The sequence below is a fragment of the Scyliorhinus torazame genome, chromosome 11 (assembly GCF_047496885.1).
Source record: "Scyliorhinus torazame isolate Kashiwa2021f chromosome 11, sScyTor2.1, whole genome shotgun sequence".
Classification (NCBI taxonomy): Eukaryota; Metazoa; Chordata; class Chondrichthyes; order Carcharhiniformes; family Scyliorhinidae; genus Scyliorhinus; species Scyliorhinus torazame.
In genome coordinates this window covers 207,283,451-207,299,568 of record NC_092717.1, presented here as the reverse complement: position 1 = coordinate 207,299,568, position 16,118 = coordinate 207,283,451, and the positions used below count along the sequence as shown (strand labels likewise).

Sequence of the window (16,118 nt, the reverse complement as noted above, 5' to 3'; positions counted from 1 at the left end):
AGAGCACAGAAGATAGAGGATCACTGAGTGGGCTCTGAGGGGCATGGGGGAGGGGCGGTATTGGGGGCACCATCTGTAGCTAGGGAAAATGTAAGTTTCACCTGTTCTCTATTAAACATCTAACACCTGAGACATGTGAAGCCTCTGGCACGTTATTCTGCACAGCTGGACTGCCTGTACCCCCAAGTCCTGCTGCGCTCAACTCTCCCCTCCTCCCAGGCACATTGGACCTAAAGCAAGGGCCCCCAATGGAGACCCCATTCAGAGGATGGGTGTGAGCACACTGTCAGCAGTAGGACAGGAGTCAGACTTTCGCATAAACTGAGGATCACCAGAGTTTTTCTACCAGCGGGTTATCATCACTCTCCTGCCTCGGATATTGACCCACTGACCGTGTCGACACAGATCCATCACCCTGGGGTGATGTTACACAGAACCTGGGAGGGTGCAAGAAGTTGCCGTGTGGGAGGGAGGAGGTGTGGGAGGTCAGAGAAAGGCGGGGAGGGGGCATGAAGGAGGAAAATGGATGGGGACTAGTGGAATGGGGTGGGGGTGGATAATGGGGGAGCGGGAATTTGTGGAGGGGGTGAATGGGGGAGGGGTGAATCAGTGGGAGTTGGTGGGAGGGGGTGCGTGGGGGGAGTGAGTGAATAGGGGCGGAGTTGGGGAGGGGTGAATGGAGGTGAATTGTGGATAGGGGTGAATGGGGGGGAGGGGTTGAATGGGGGAGCATTGGGCAAGGAAGGGGGTTGGTGAACTGACGGACCATGCCTCGAGTTATGAGAAGCAGGTGAGGATGAGGGCCTCACTCCAGCCTGTGCCGACACTGCTGCCTTCTCTGGCATTTGGCTGCCTGACCTGCCATCAGCACCGAGAGAGCTTCCGCTGCGGAATCAACAACACCATCCATATTGGCATCTGTAAGGAATTGGAGGCAGAGAGAAACAGGGACAATTAGGGCTTCCACCTGGGACTCTTATCATCTCCCAGGCCTCCCCGACACTTATGTTTCCCACCTTCTCTCAGGCTGATATCCACCGAGCCTGTTGTGCTGGGAAACCCCGCTCTGCACACTAACCCCTGACCTCAGTAAGAGCCTCTAGATCCCAGACCCCGGACCCCTGGTGGGAACACCCGGGAGACCATGCTCCGGTGCCTTATTCTGGTCCACGCACTCACCTTCTGATCGTGGAGATATTCCCAATGTTGAAGCCCCGCTCTTCAGTGCTTGATTGTTGGCTGCTGCCTCCATGGTGCTGACGCCCCAGGGTTCAGGCCTCACAGCTTGATTTGAATGCCAGGCCATAATATTCATCTGAGACATGGCATGTGTAACCACAAGATTCCACTTGAGAATATCTTGTTTATTAAACAGTCAACAGTAAAAAAGATTTGAAAATCAACTGCGTAACATTCCCTACATTACATTAACCATTAAACAACAAGGAAACGTCACTGTTCCTGTAAGAGCGTCTTCTTGCTTCAAACCCGATTGCCTTCTGGACTCAGACATCCCCCTGAGCCTGGTGATCCAGGACCCAGCGTCCTGCATCCCAGCTTTCCGTATCACCTGTAACTCCCATGATCCTGGGTTCCCAATTGATATAGGGCCCAGGCATTTCGGGATTGCAAGTAATTCGTACAAGCTGCCCCACAGGGATGTATAGAGTCCTGTTTGTGCATACATCCTGAGTCCCATCATAATAAAAACCTATACCACTCCTCCCCTTTGTATCTCTCATAACATTAACAACATCCCGACGCACCCGCGTGACATTAGAATACATGCGATCACTGGTCTTTGTTTCAGCAATGTCTGGCTCCTTCCGTGTCCACGGCCAGATGGTCGATGTTGATGGCTGCAACTAGAGATGAGATGGGATTCCGAGGTGTGCTAGCAATAGAATCCTGTGAGAATAAACAAACACCTTCCGGCGCTCAATTAGGATTATATCATTCGCACAATCATCAGTCCTTCCTCGTATACATCCTCTCCGTGCCTTAGTCCCATATCCTGAGCCACTCTGGTGGCCGAACTACCAATCCAGATAAATCCCATTACAAGTGCCGCAGCTGGCAATGCCAAAGCTCCTCCACGCAGCGCCTGAGAAACTCCTGCTGCTCTGGCCCCCATGCTGCTCGATCTCTGCCCTCCGCCATCTTGTTTTTCCTCCCCCGTTTCTTTCGCTGCTCCAAAGCCGCTTTTTTGCCCGCTCCACTTCTGGTCCCCTCCATACACTATGGAAGGGGGACCTTGCTCTCACCTTCCCACACGGGAAGTGGTCGAAACATTTCCGTTGGGGCTCCTCTGGAGAGCCCAAAAGCCCGTTCTAGCGGGAGCCACCGAAATGTGCGGCTTAGCTCCGCATCGCCGCACCCGTAAGTCGCATTGTAAATTCTATGAAATCTACAACCAAAACTGCTATCCATGTGCAAAGTGCTGCAGAGTGTGGAAAGACATGATATAAATTATAGCTGTATAGAGTGAATATTTAAATTGTCTTTGGACTTTCCTTCAAATTTAACTATCGGTTTTCGATTCAGATTTATTTTTAATAATGAATATTAAATTCTCTGCTGATTTAGAATGTCAGTCAATTCTGATGAGCATCAGTTGCACAGACTGACGTGGATTTGTCTGCAACGACCTGCTTAAGCAGTGACCCTAATCTTCATGTAATTATCTTATACTGACATTTATAGATCCCTTATCCATAGTGCCGTCATGCTGAGAGCTCCCTAGTCTCTGGGCTGCACAGTACTGAAGGTGAAAGCTGCAGGGAGATGATCAAACAAACACCAAGCCAGGGACCATTGGGAAGACGTGTAAGTTAGGCCTTGACATTTATAAAGCAGTTGTCTATCCAAGTATGTTTGTTCATCTGACTGCCAGTTTGCCTGCCTGCCATTCTCACTGTCTCCCTGCCAGCCTGTCTCACTGCGCCTCTGCCTGCTTACCTTCCTGAGTCTCTGGCCGCCTGCCTCTCTGCCAGCCTGTCTCACTGTCCCTCTGGCTGCCTATCTTCTTGAGTCCCTGCTCGCCTGCCTCACTGCCTCACTGCCTGCCTGTTTCATTGTCCCTCTGCCTGCGTAACTTCATGAGTCCCTGCCTGCCTGGCTTGCTGCCTCCTTGCCTGCCTCCCTGCCTCACTGCCTGCCTATTGATCTATCTATATATCTTTCTAATTATCTACTAATCAATCTGACTATCTATCTACCTCTCAATCCAGTTGTAGCTAGAATTTGTAACGACCCAAATGAAGGATTTTGATCAATTTATGAATATTTTATTTTAACTCTATTGGAGTATTTGAAATTGAGGTGCTCAATTTCATTATTTCAGTTTCTCTTGCACACACACGATGGCCTTCAAACTGCACCATCTAAATATTTCCCACTGACACGATTCAATGATATAAAATTCCTGGGCTGGATTCTCTGCGGCCGATGACATAACCGCGACTGGCGCCGGGGCGGAGAATCCAGTTTGACAGGGAAATCGGACCCGCCGCTGGTCCGGCGATTCTCCCTGCACCGACAATCGTCGCCACGTGGAGTACGGCGCGCCAGCGGAGGCCCATTGCCAGAGGCCCAGACTCAGCAAACGTCCGCTCCCAACTGGCCGAGTTCCCGATAGCGTGGAACTAACCATCTATTGCCGGTCGGGATGCTCGTCTGGCGGCTGCAGACTTAGTCCGCGGCTGCCCTGGTCTGGGGTGGGCAGATCGGAGACTAGGGGGGCCTTATAGGCGGCCGGTGATTAAATGTGCGGGGGTTGAGGCTCGGGCGCGCGGCCGATCGAGGGGTCTCCTTCTTTGGTGTGGCTCCGGGGTCTGAGTCCCCCATGGAGCACGGCATGGCCGCTGGAGGTCGCCACGGTGCGCATGCGCGGCCTCTGAGCCGGAAGTGTAGGACCCCGTATCTGCAGCAAAAGCTGCGAGATTCATGCCGGGTCCCTGCTCACCCCCTGCAGGATTCAAGGAATTTTGGGAATAAAACTCCACCGATTTTATGCCGGCGTGGGGACATAGTCTCACTTTGGGAGAATCCAGCCCCTTATACCTGTTATTTCAAAGGTCGAGGTTACAGCATAACAAGCAAAGTAAATTCATACCAACACAATAGTTATATGAGTGCTAATACTGAACAATTAATTTGAAGATTAGTGACATTCTTAAACCCATATTTCTTCCAAACAGAAACTTATGATGCCTTTTCTTTTATTCTTAAACTTGTAATATAAATGCTGTTATTGCGATCATTGTCTATTATTGGCTTTTGTATATTTTGCTTACTCATTCAGTGCATACCTAATTATTACTGGACATCAATTCTCAATTGCCTCGTTGGGCAGAATTAATCATTCTTCCTTGCTGAGGTACTGAGACTCAATTATTAATTTAAGGCTTTTTTGGACGAATTGCAGAGTTTGCTCAAATGGACCTTATCAGAGAATCCTGGAAAGAAAGTCCAAAACTGGGTTTTACTACTTTCTTCCTTTGAAATGATACCGTGTGATAGCAGCATGTAATCTCTGGTATAAAAATCCTTTGTCCGCTATTTTAATGGAGTTGGTGAATTTTTTGATATAAAGTTTGTTTTTTAAAAAAAATATGTTTATTCAAAATTTTCAAAATTTTCAACCAAACAATCCAGAAAGAAAGAAAAACAAAATTGTACATAGGAAATCTAACAAGGATACATTAACGCTATTTAACCGATAAATACAAAAGTGGTGAAAACGCCCCCTTTTAACAAAAACATACCCCCCCCCCCCCCGCCCCGGGTTGCTGCTGTTTCGACCTCCACCTAGCATTCTGCGAGAAAGTCGCGGTTGCCACCGCCTGGAGAACCCCTGCACAGACCCTCGCAAGGCAAACTATATCCTCTCCAACTTAATGAACCCTGCCATGTCATTGATCCAAGCTTCCACGCTCGGGGGCTTTGCATCTCTCCACATTAGTAGGATCCTCCGCCGGGCTACCAGGGAGGCAAAGGCCAGAACTCTGGCCTCGCTATCCCCCAGCTCGGCTTGACCCGGGTGTTCACAACTTTGGACATAGCCCTCACAAAGCCCCTCCAGAACCCCTCCAGTACCGGGCACGTCCAGAACATATGGGTGTGATTTGCTGGGCTCCCCGAACATCTCACACATCTGTCCTCCACCCCAAAAAACCTACTCATCCTCGCCCCTGTCATATGTGCCCTATGTACTACTTTGAACTGTATTAGACTGAGCCTGGCGCATGAGGAGGAGGAATTGTCCCTGCCCAGGGCATCAGCCGACAGACCCTCATCCAGCTCCTCCCGAGCTCCTCCTCCCACTTGCCCTTCAACTCCTCCACTGAGGCCTCCTCCGCTTCCTGCAGCTCCTGATAAATCGCTAAGACCTTGCCTTCTCCAACCCATACACCCAAAATCACCCTGTCCTGAATCCCTCGTGCTGGAAGTAGCAGAAATTCCCTCACCTGCCGCTATGGCCGAATATTCCGTTCCCTCCACTCTTGGGATCAGTGCCCTACTCATCACAAAGAAGTCTATCCGTGAATAGGCCTTATGTACATGGGAGAAAAAAGAGAACTCTCTGGCCCCCAGCCGGCAAACCTCCATGGATCCATGGATCCACTCCCCCCATCTGGTCCATAAAACCCCTTAGCACCTTGGCCGCAGCTGGCCTCTTACCCGTCCTTGACCTGGATCGGTCCAATGCTGGGTCCAGTACCGTATTAAAGTCCCTCCCCCCCCCCCCCCCACCATTGTCAACCTCCCCGCTTCCAGATCTGGGATCCGACTCAACATGCGCCTCATAAACCCTACATCGTCCCAATTCGGGGCATACACATTCACCTGTACCACCCGGGTCCCCTGCAACCTACCACTCACCACCACGTATCGACCCCCATTATCCGCCAAAATATCCAGCGCCTCGAACGACACCCGCTTCCCCACCAGTACTGCAACCCCTCTGTTCTTCGCACCCAGCCCTGAATGAAAGACCTGCCCTACCCATCCCTTTCTCAGCCTGATCTGATCTGCCACCTTCAAGTGGTCTCCTGAAGCATAACAACAATAACAACATCTGCCTTCAGTCCCTTTAAGTGCGTGAACACCCGTGCCCTCTAGACCGGCCCATTCAGGCCCCTCACATTCCATGTTATCAGCCGGATCAGGGGGCTACTCGCCACCCACCTCCCTCCCCCCCCACCGACTGACTCCAGTCCCGCAGGCGGCGAGCCCCCGCCCCGACTCTCCCTTTTACCTCCAGCTCCCCCCCCCAGTACAGCAGCAACCCCCGCCTCCCCCCACCCCATCCCCCAGCTAGACCACCGTATAGCCCCCTTGCTCCCCCCATTGCACTCCCGTAAGTCAACTGACTCCTGCTGACCCCGGCCGCTCCCGCCTTTACCAACGCCTGTGGAATCCCCATCCCATCCTCCCCTTCAGGCCGATGTAAGCACCCCTCCAGCAGCGCCCATTCCCTCAGCCCCCCCCCCCCCCCCCTCCTTCCTCAGTGCGGGAAAAAGCCCGCGTTTTCCACCTGGGCCGGCCCCGCCCCCTATGGCACAGCTCCTTTCTCCTACAACCTCACCTCAGTTCCCCACAACCCAGTGCCTCCTGCCCCCCCCTCCTCCCTTCGCACACGGGGACTGGCCCCTGCAAAACAGTACCGATGCCCACAGACCCACAAAACCCACATATCACATCCACTCACCCCTTCCCACTCCCCAGCTTTCCCACACAACGAAAAAACAAACCCAACCCCACATCAAACCCTTAGTTCGAGTCCAACTTCTCATTTTGTATCAAGGTCCACGCCTCATCTGGCGTATCAAAATAACGGTGGCGATCTTGAAAAGTGACCCACAGTCGCGCTGGCTGCAACAGCCCGAACTTCACCCCCTTCCGGTGGAGCACCGTCTTGGCCCGGTTGAATCCAGCCCTCTTCTTAGCCAGCTCTGCACTCCAGTCTTGATAAATACAGATCTCCGTATTCTCCCACCTGCTGCTCCGTTCCTTCTTCCCCCATCTCAGGATGCACTCCCTGTCCATGAAGCGGTGAAACCTCACCACTACAGCCCTTGGCGGCTCATTGGCTTTAGGCCTCCTTGCCAGGACTCTGTGAGCCCCATCCAGCTCCAAGGGCAGCGGGAAGGCTCCGCGCCCATTAACGTGTTCAGCATTGTGGCTACATATGCCCCCACATCGGATCCCTCCACCCTTTCAGGGAGACCCAGAATCCGGAGATTCTTCATCTTCGACCTATTCGCCAGGTCCTCAAACTTTTCCTGCCACTTCTTGTGTAGCGCCTCGTGCGCCTCCACTTTCACCGCCAGGCCCAGAATCTCGTCCTCGTTTTCAGAGGCTTTCTGCTGCAACTCTCGAATCGCCGCATCTTGGGCCTTCTGGGTTTCCAGCAGCTTTTCTATCGGTGCCTTCATTGGGGCCAGCATTTCTGCTTTCAGCTCCGCAAAGCAGCTTTTCAGGAGCTCCTGCTGCTCCCGCGACCATTGCGCCCACGCTGCCTGGTCTCCACCCGCTGCCATCTTACTTTTCCGCACCCGCTCTCCTCTCTGCTCCAAAACCACTTTTTTTAATCGCTCCACTCCTGGTCCACTCCATACAATGCTGGGGGAACCTTACTGCTGCCTTCCCACACCGGGAATTGTCATCCAAGTGCCCCTGGGGCTCCTCAAAAGGGCCCAAAAGTCCATTCCTGGCGGGAGCTGCCGAACGTGCGACCTACCCAGGCATAGCCGCAACCGGAAGTCCTTTTGATATAAAGTTATCAATGCTCCTGTTAAAATAGGAGGCCAGGGATAAATGTACCAATAACACATGGCACTTTTTAAATACCGAATAATGTACAAAAATCCTTTCTTCTGCCTATATAAATGATCCCCTTCTTTCTTTTCACACCCAAATAACCACTTGTCACATTTGCATGCTTTTAGGTTTAGTTATTATTATGTTTGTTCCACATAATGACCTATTTTTCCTCTATTGTTTCTTTATTTAATGCTTCTGATATGAAGGGCAAAGAAATGCAAGCAGCACAGGTGGTCAGATAATAGCAACATAAATAATCTGCACGAAATATAGGCGATCAATAAAAATATATGACAGTGACTCACCAGTGAAATAATCAGTGAGAAGCAGAGGAGCCAGGTGACTCCAAGCTTATATTAGAAAATATAATAATTCAGGTAACAGACTCCAGATTGCTCCCAGGAAAGGAAATTGGAACCATAGGGCACAGAAGATTACAATGTAATGTAAGAGTTTCCGAAAACAACTGGGTGCTTTTGAAGAAAAAAGCATCAAAGGCAACTAGGGGTCACAGAATCACACTATAGCATTATCTGAGACAGTTGTCTTTTACCCTGAGTTGCCCCATTTCCCATAAACTCAGTTGGCTGGACATCTGGGGCGTCATTCTCCGACCCCCCGCCGGGTCGGAGATGGGCCGAAGTCCAGCCCGGATGGGCCGAAGTCCAGCCCAGAAATTGCCTGTCCCGCCGGCGTAATTCAAAGCTGGTATTTGCCGGGGGGACCAGGAGGCGTGGGCGGGCTCCGGGGTCCTGGGGGGGGGGGGGCGTGGGGCGATCAGACCCCGGGGGGTGCCCCCACGGTGGCCTGGCCCGCGATCGGGGCCCACCGATCCGCGGGCGGGCCTGTGCCGTGGGGCACTCTTTCCCTTCCGCCTCCGCCACGGCCTCCACCATGGCGGAGGCGGAAGAGACTCTCCCCACTGCGCATGCACGGGAAACTGTCGGCGGCCGCTGACGCTCCCGCGCATGCGCTGCATTTCCGCGCCAGCTGGCGGGGCAACAAACGCCATTTCCGCCAGCTGGCGGGGCGGAAATCCCTCCGGCGCCGGCCTAGCCCCTCAATGTCGGGGCTCGGCCCCCAAAGGTGCGGAGCATTCCGCACCTTTGGGACGGCGCGATGCCCGTCTGATTGGCGCCGATTTTGGTGCCAGTCGGCGGACATCGCACCGTTGGGGGAGAATTTTGCCCCTGACACGTGATGTGGAGTGTCGCCAACAGCATGGGGTTCAAATCCCGTACCGGCTGAGGTTATCCATGAAGATGCCATCTTCTCAACCTTGCCCGTTGTCCCTTTGCCTGGAGTGGTGACCTTCAGGTTAAATCACCACCAGTCAGCTCTCTCTCAAAAGGGGAGAGCAGCCTAAGCTGCTCGGGGACTATGGCAACTTTCACTGCTATTTCTATGGTACCACGTCCTGTTTCTATTTTCACGTACAGATAGATAGCTCTATCAGAAATGACAAAATAACCATAATCAGCACCTTTAGGTCATTGGGAGCTTTTGCTAATATGGTTACTACTATGGCATTCATAGTATCTATCTGTCACTATATATATGCTATATCTATACCTACGGTGTTGATGGATTCAGTTGTCACGTTCTTTCTTGAGATATTATAATGGGAAAGCCATTATAAAAATCCAGTTTTGTGTCTAAATTCTGTCCTTTTTGTTTCCCAAAGATTTAGTTTAAATATCAGCCTAATTTCCAAATGATTATGGTCAAGCCAGCAGTAACTAATAGATAGATGAGTTCTTCCAAGTTAGGGTCAGAAGCATAATGGATATTGGAGGCGATGTTCCAATTGGAATGGGGAGAAAGGGGTGAGAGACATAACTAAAGCTGCAGGTTTAATGGAACACCCATCCTTCTCACCTTCTACTCTGCCCCACTCAAGCTATTTAATAATTACAACAAAATGAATTAGTACAATATAAACCACCCCCTTTTTAACAGTTCAACTTTACTTTTCAAACCCTCCTGTTGAACAAGTCTAGCTACCCCTTGACTCATTCAAATTTGTTGCTTCAATGGCCTTTCCTGATAACTTACTTCACAATTGTGTCATCTTTTGTGCAAATGAAAACTATTTTTAGTGTTCTCCTTCATGCTCGACTTCTTAATTATTGATTTTAAATTTTGAATACAATAAAGTCAAAATAGACAAAATAAACGAAGATAACAAGATAATCTAGGTTGGCACTCCAGTATCATGTTAAGGGAGTGCTGCAATACTGGGGTGCTTGTCTTTCTGAAATGATGTTAAACTGAGGCCCCAGTTACTGTGTCTGGTAGACAAAAATGACCCTATGGGACTATTCAAGGATGAAATAGGGACTTTTCCCTGTTATCCAGGCCAATATTTATCTCTCAACCAATACCACTAAAATTGATTTTCTGGTTATTAACTAATTACTTGGATTCTGCTGTACACAAATGAGCTGCCATATTTCCAAAATTCTACACTTCAAAAGACTTCATTAGCTGTAAGCTAGTTTGGGATTCACTGAGGTCATGAAGTGGACCATATAAATGCAAATTTTTATTTTTATTTTAGATCTTCTGAATGGCATTACTACAAATTCCCTGCGTTATTATAGTTTACAGCTCGGTAGTCAAATCTTCCATCTTTCTCCAGGACCAATTAAAAGTTCCTTAAGGCCTTCTTTCTTCACAGTACCATCTTTTACTGAAAGTATCATTTAGTAAAACCAAATCGAAAATTATGAAGTAATTATCAATGATTATGTGCTTAAGTCCCACATTCTCCACCAATATGATGAAATGGTGAGGTTAATGTAGCAACCTGGGTTACTGTTTGCAAAATTCAATCGACCAACATATTTTCACTCAGGTTCACTGCTCCTATTGCGAGGAACACTCACTTACAATGATCATTTATTTGTGAATTAAAATGTCTTTTAAAGATACCAAAGGCAAATATGAGAATGTGTGACACCACTCTGTACATCATATATTTCTAAAACGCTAACCAAATTAATTGATTGTTTTCAAGGGCGTCCCAACCGAGGGGAAGTCAAAATCCAAACTTAAAAATACCTCCAATAAACTAAGCATCCTGAATCTCAGCCAAACGAAAGGCGGGATAAGCTTGAATGCATCTGGTGCAAATCCTTCAACGAGCAGTGATGACGGTTATGTCAGTCATGTGGACAGTCTTAATGATGTATCCTTGTCTGCCAACCCCGATGTACGACAGCTCAAGTTTACATCACCAAAGTCGTATCAAGAAGCTGACGATGAATTGGATAAACTGCTTCCTAAAAAGCCAATAAAGTTGGCTCCATTAGAACTCTCCGAGGATGTCAAGAAAGCCCAACTTGAGAAGCTTAGTGGCATTCAAATGGAGCCCAAGTTCGCTGCAGAGAAGTTGGCTTCCAATGGAGCAATTAGTATTGAACACCAGCCAAAAAAAGTGAGAAATCACAAGCAGCTGGAAAACCTGGAGAAGATAAAGCTGACTGAAACGACATTTCCAAAAAACCATAAAACCCTAAAACATCTGCTACAAGAAGTACCATTTCTCCCTGCCAAGATCTCAAATTCAATCACCCATCGGAAATTCGAAGAACCAACACTTCCAAGTAAACCCTTAATTCCAAAGAGCACAAACATCAATGGTAAATCTGGTAAAGCACATGATACACAGAGGTATATTCCTCATGAAAACCCTGTAGCCTCACTCCAGGATGTCAGAGGGAAACTAAGGCTGAGGCAAGGAAAAGATTATGATGATGGAACACATGATAAGCCTAAACCTTTAAAACCATTACGATTAACCTTTAGTAATGGTAACATCATTGAACAACTTAACACTACAAGCCAGCAGACAGAGAAGGAACACTGTGAAGCAAGTAAGCTACTTAGTCATGAAGCCAGCAGAAAATGTACAAGAAAAAATAGTGGATAGCATACCTTATTTCAGCAAATGGAAATAAATTTTCAGACAAATGACAGCCAGCTACGCACTTCAAGTCAGTAACAATTGATGTTTTGGGAAACTAGTTTTGCATAAGAAAATGACTTCAAGAAATAAATATCAGCAAAATGCCAAACTGCTGAAAAAAGATTATCATAACCACTTGGGAGAGCTCATATAATGCACTCTGGGAAGGTCTGTCCGCTGTATATCAAATTTAATATTCCATGTAAATTTTCCATTTTCCATAGATTGCAATCGATTTTATTCTCGAAAGTCGGACTGTTGCTCAGATTGAATGATGGAAGGAAAAATCTCACTGCAAATGACAAATTTGAATAACAAAGAAGAAGCAATTTTGAATATGATGAAAAGAATACCATTGGCACTCAACTATTCCCATTAGAAAGCTGATCATCCAAATGGAAATACGCATGTGAATAAAATAGATGATGGCAAAACATTTAAAATTTCAGAATGTCTATGTGTTCCTTATGTTATGAATATGCAAGTTAATTTTGAATTCTCCTACTATAATTATGTGATTCCTGTTGTTTAAATGCACCAGAATAGAAATATGCCAGTTTGAAGGTTGAACTTCAATCACTGGTATATTATGGCACAGTAAGTATGGTGGCTTGCATGGAATTAAATGTTTTCAGTGCCAAGTGTACAGATGGTACCCAGGTGGATATCAAGGCCGAATCCTCAGAGGAATGGTTATAATTCAAAGAGATCTACTGACATTCAGCATCTTTATTAATTGCAAATTAGATTTGACCCTTACGAAACTAAATGCTCTTGGGCGCAATATCTCGTCGCAAAGCGAAGTACATCTTGGAATCATAAGGGACTAGCGGCCAGAAAAAGGCATGGGGATCACAATGTGGGATTAACCTGTTGTTCTGCCTGCTAATTAACATGATTTTAATGCAGCCAGTGCTAACCACAATGTTGAGTGACTGCATGCATCGGGTAGGACAACAAAATTATAAGAGGCCAGCACCAGTTACAGCTCGTTTGCTTTACTTAAACAAGAGCCGCACAGACTCGAAACTTTAACACTGTTTCTCTCTGCACAGATGCTATCAGACCTACTGAGTTTTTCCAGCATTTTTTCATTTTATTTCTGCTTTACTTAAAGCCAGCCTGCCCATCTGAAAGGGGAGGTGCATTGTGGCTGGAGAAGTTGCTGGAAGTCGCTCTACAACCTATTCTGACATCGGACAGATACAAGAATAGCATAATAACCACCAAGACCATGGTGATGGATGAGGATCCTGAGGCAGGATTCTCCGACCCCCCGCCGGGTCGGAGAATGGCCGGGGGCTGGCGTGAATCCGCCCTCGCCGTGTCCCGAAGACTCCGCCACCAGAGATTCGGCGGGGGCAGGAATCGCACCGCGCCAGTCGGCGGGCCCACCCCCGCAGAGGCTCCGGGGTCCTGGGGGCGGTGCGGGGTGATCTGACCCCGGGGGGGCCCCCACAGTGGCCTGGCCCGCGATCGGGGCCCACCGATCCGCGGGCGGGCCTGTGCCGTGGGGGCACACTTTTTCTTCTGCCTTTGCCATGGCCTTCACGATGGCAGAGGCGGAAGAGACCCCCTCCCCTGCGCATGCGCTGACCTGCGTCGCCCGGCAAAGACCTTTCGGACTCGGCTGGCGTGGTGCCAAATGCCTTTCCCGCCAGCCGGTGGAGCGGAAACCGCTTCAGCGTGGGCCTAGCCCTTCAAGGTGAGGGCTTGGCCCCTAAAGGTGCAGAGACCCACCTCTCCATCACGCCCGGACCCCCCGCCCCGCCGGGTAGGGGAGAATCCCGCCCCTGGGCTTTATTAACAGGAACATAGAGCACAAGAGCAAGAAGGCTGTGCCGAAACTATACAAGACACCAGTTAATAAAAAATAAGAAAAATAATGGTTATTGTCACAAATAGGCTTACATTAACACTGCAATGAAGTTACTGTGAAAAGCCCCTAGTCGCCACATTCCGGCGCTTGTTCGGGATTTTCAGCTGGTACGGGAATTGAACCCGCGCTGCTGGCCTTGTTCTGCATCACAAAGCTAAACCAGCCAGTTCGGCCTCAGCTGGGATATTGTGTACATTTCAGTGTGTCACATTATAGAAAGAATGTGAGCACATTGGAGAGAGTGCAGAAGAGGTTTACAAAAATAATTCCAGGGATGAGGGTTAGGAAGACTCTTGGAGAGAAGAAGGCTGAGAGGAAATTTGATTGAGATGTTCAAAATCATGAGGGGGTTGGACAGAGTCGATAGGGAGAAACTATTTCTGCTCATAAAAGGACCACGAATGAGGGGACACAGATTTAATGTGAGAGAAGAAAATGCAATGTGTGAATAAACGTCTTCACACAGCGAGTGGGTCGGGTCTGTAATATATTGTCTGGACGTCTAGTGGAGGCAGGTTCAATCGAGACATTCAATTATTAAATTATTATTTGCATAGAAATAACAGACAGGGTTTTGGGGAAAAGGCAGAAGAATGGCACAAAGCCATAATGCTCATTTGGAGAACCAGTGCCGACATGACGGGCCGAAGGCCTCCTTCTGCGCCGTAACAGTTCTGTGATTCTCTGTGATTCAACATCGAAGACAATAAGGACCAATGTTTTGACATTGCACTGGATGCCTTGTGGAGGAAGTGCATAGGAGAAGAGATGTGTACTATTCACCAGAGGCTAAGAGGCCCCTCAGATTAACTCTCAGAAGAGAGTGGTACCAGTTAATCAATGCCAGGAATCAAACCCTTAGGATGTAGAAGCAATGCTGTAAAAGTTCAATAAGCTCACCTGAGTGGCCAAAGTCACTGAAGGCAACTTCATATGTCATATCCTGCCTGCCAACAGCAACATTTGCCTGACGGTCTGCTCAGTGCACCATTCATTTATCATCAGTGTTCCACAATCACAACTCACATCTAATGGGCAGGATTCTCCCATTGGACGGCTAAGTGCCGACGCCAGCGTAAAAACGGCAATGTTTTACTCCGGCGTCGGCGCCCGTTCCGGGACCCCATTCTGCGGCGCACAGTGGGGTAGCACGGCGCTGCAGCGGCTCACGCCGCTCCAGCTGCCGATCCTGGCCTGAACCCCGCACGCGGGGTCCGCGCATGCGCAGTTGGGCCGGCGGCAGCTAGCGCATGTGCAGTGGCCTTCTTCCCCACGCCGGCCCCGACGGCAAATGGCGCAGGGCTACAGGAGCCGGCGTGGAGGAAAGGAGGCGGGCAGGGGCAGAGAGGCCGGTCCGCCAATCAGTGGGCCCCAATCGCGGGCCAGGCCACTACGGAGGCCCCACCGGGGTTGGACAACCCCCCCTCCCCACACAGGCTGCCCCGGCCCCTTTTACGCTGAGGTCCCGCCGGCTCAGAGGATGTTAGAACGGCGCCGGTGGGACTCGGCTTTCTGATGACGGCCGCTCGACCCATCCGGGCCGGAGAATCGGCACGCCGGCCCATGCCGGCCCAGGCCGGAGAGTCGGCGCATACCCCGAACAGCATTGCACCAACCACGCTGGCCCCAATGGCACCGATTCTCCGCTCTGCGGAGAATTGCGTCCCAGCATCAGGGCGGCGTGGTGCGATTTGTGCAGCCCGTCGGCGATTCTCCAACCCGGCGGGGGGGTCGGAGAGTTCCGCCCATCATTTATATGCTTCATTTCACCCTCACACAATCAGCACTGCTGAAACCAGTGGCTGCATTTTACATGCCCCTGCCAAGTATGCTTCTGGTGGGAGGGACGTAAAATAGGGCACTTTCCCACTCCACCACCTTCCCACCCGCCCCTATAACATGAGAGGTGGGAGGTGTGTGGTAAACCACTGTGTTTCTATATTAAGGGTTGTACGGTAGAACCTGCACTACAGGTTCACCTGGGCCCCTGCATGCTAGCTCCGCCCAGGAGCCGGGTTATAAATATGCGTGGCCTTCAGCTCGCAGCCATTTTGTCAGCTGCTGTCGGAGACCACATTTCAGATACTAATAAAGCCTCAGTTTGAATTCAACTTCGTCTCCAGCCAAATTGATCGTGCCTCAATTTATTAGTATCTCATTCAGAAGATGGACCTCCGGATTAAACCAGAGCGACTGCAGCTGGATCCACACACAAGCGACGCCAAAAAGGACTTTCAGCACTGTTTTGAAGCGTATATCAACGCGGCGCCGACCCCTGTTCCAGAGGCCCAGAAGATTCAAATCTTGTACTCCAGACACAGCTCTAAAATCTTCCCGCTGATCCAAGATGTGCCCAATTACGCTGATGCTATGACTCGACTCAAAGAGAGTTATGAGCAGAAGACGAACACGCTCTTCGACAGACACGCGCTCGCAACGCGT

The 16,118-nt window shown here is 49.6% G+C and overlaps 1 protein-coding gene across 4 annotated transcripts in view; it reads left to right on the top strand.

Annotated features, from left to right (window-relative positions):
- LOC140385773 (uncharacterized) overlaps positions 1–12,248 on the top strand; it is a 37,383-nt gene extending 25,135 nt beyond the window's left edge. For 3 of the 4 annotated variants that reach the window (XR_011933467.1, XR_011933468.1, XR_011933466.1), the window contains one exon: positions 10,847–12,248. Coding sequence is in view for 1 of the 4 variants with exons in the window: in XM_072468267.1 (XP_072324368.1) it covers positions 2,785–2,826; positions 10,847–11,761 (957 nt within the window). In the remaining 3 variants the exon portion in view is untranslated. Of the gene's footprint in view, positions 1–2,701; positions 2,827–10,846 lie in introns of those variants that run through there. The other variant, XM_072468267.1, reaches the window with a different exon arrangement.
- The last annotated feature ends 3,870 nt before the right edge of the window (positions 12,249–16,118 follow it).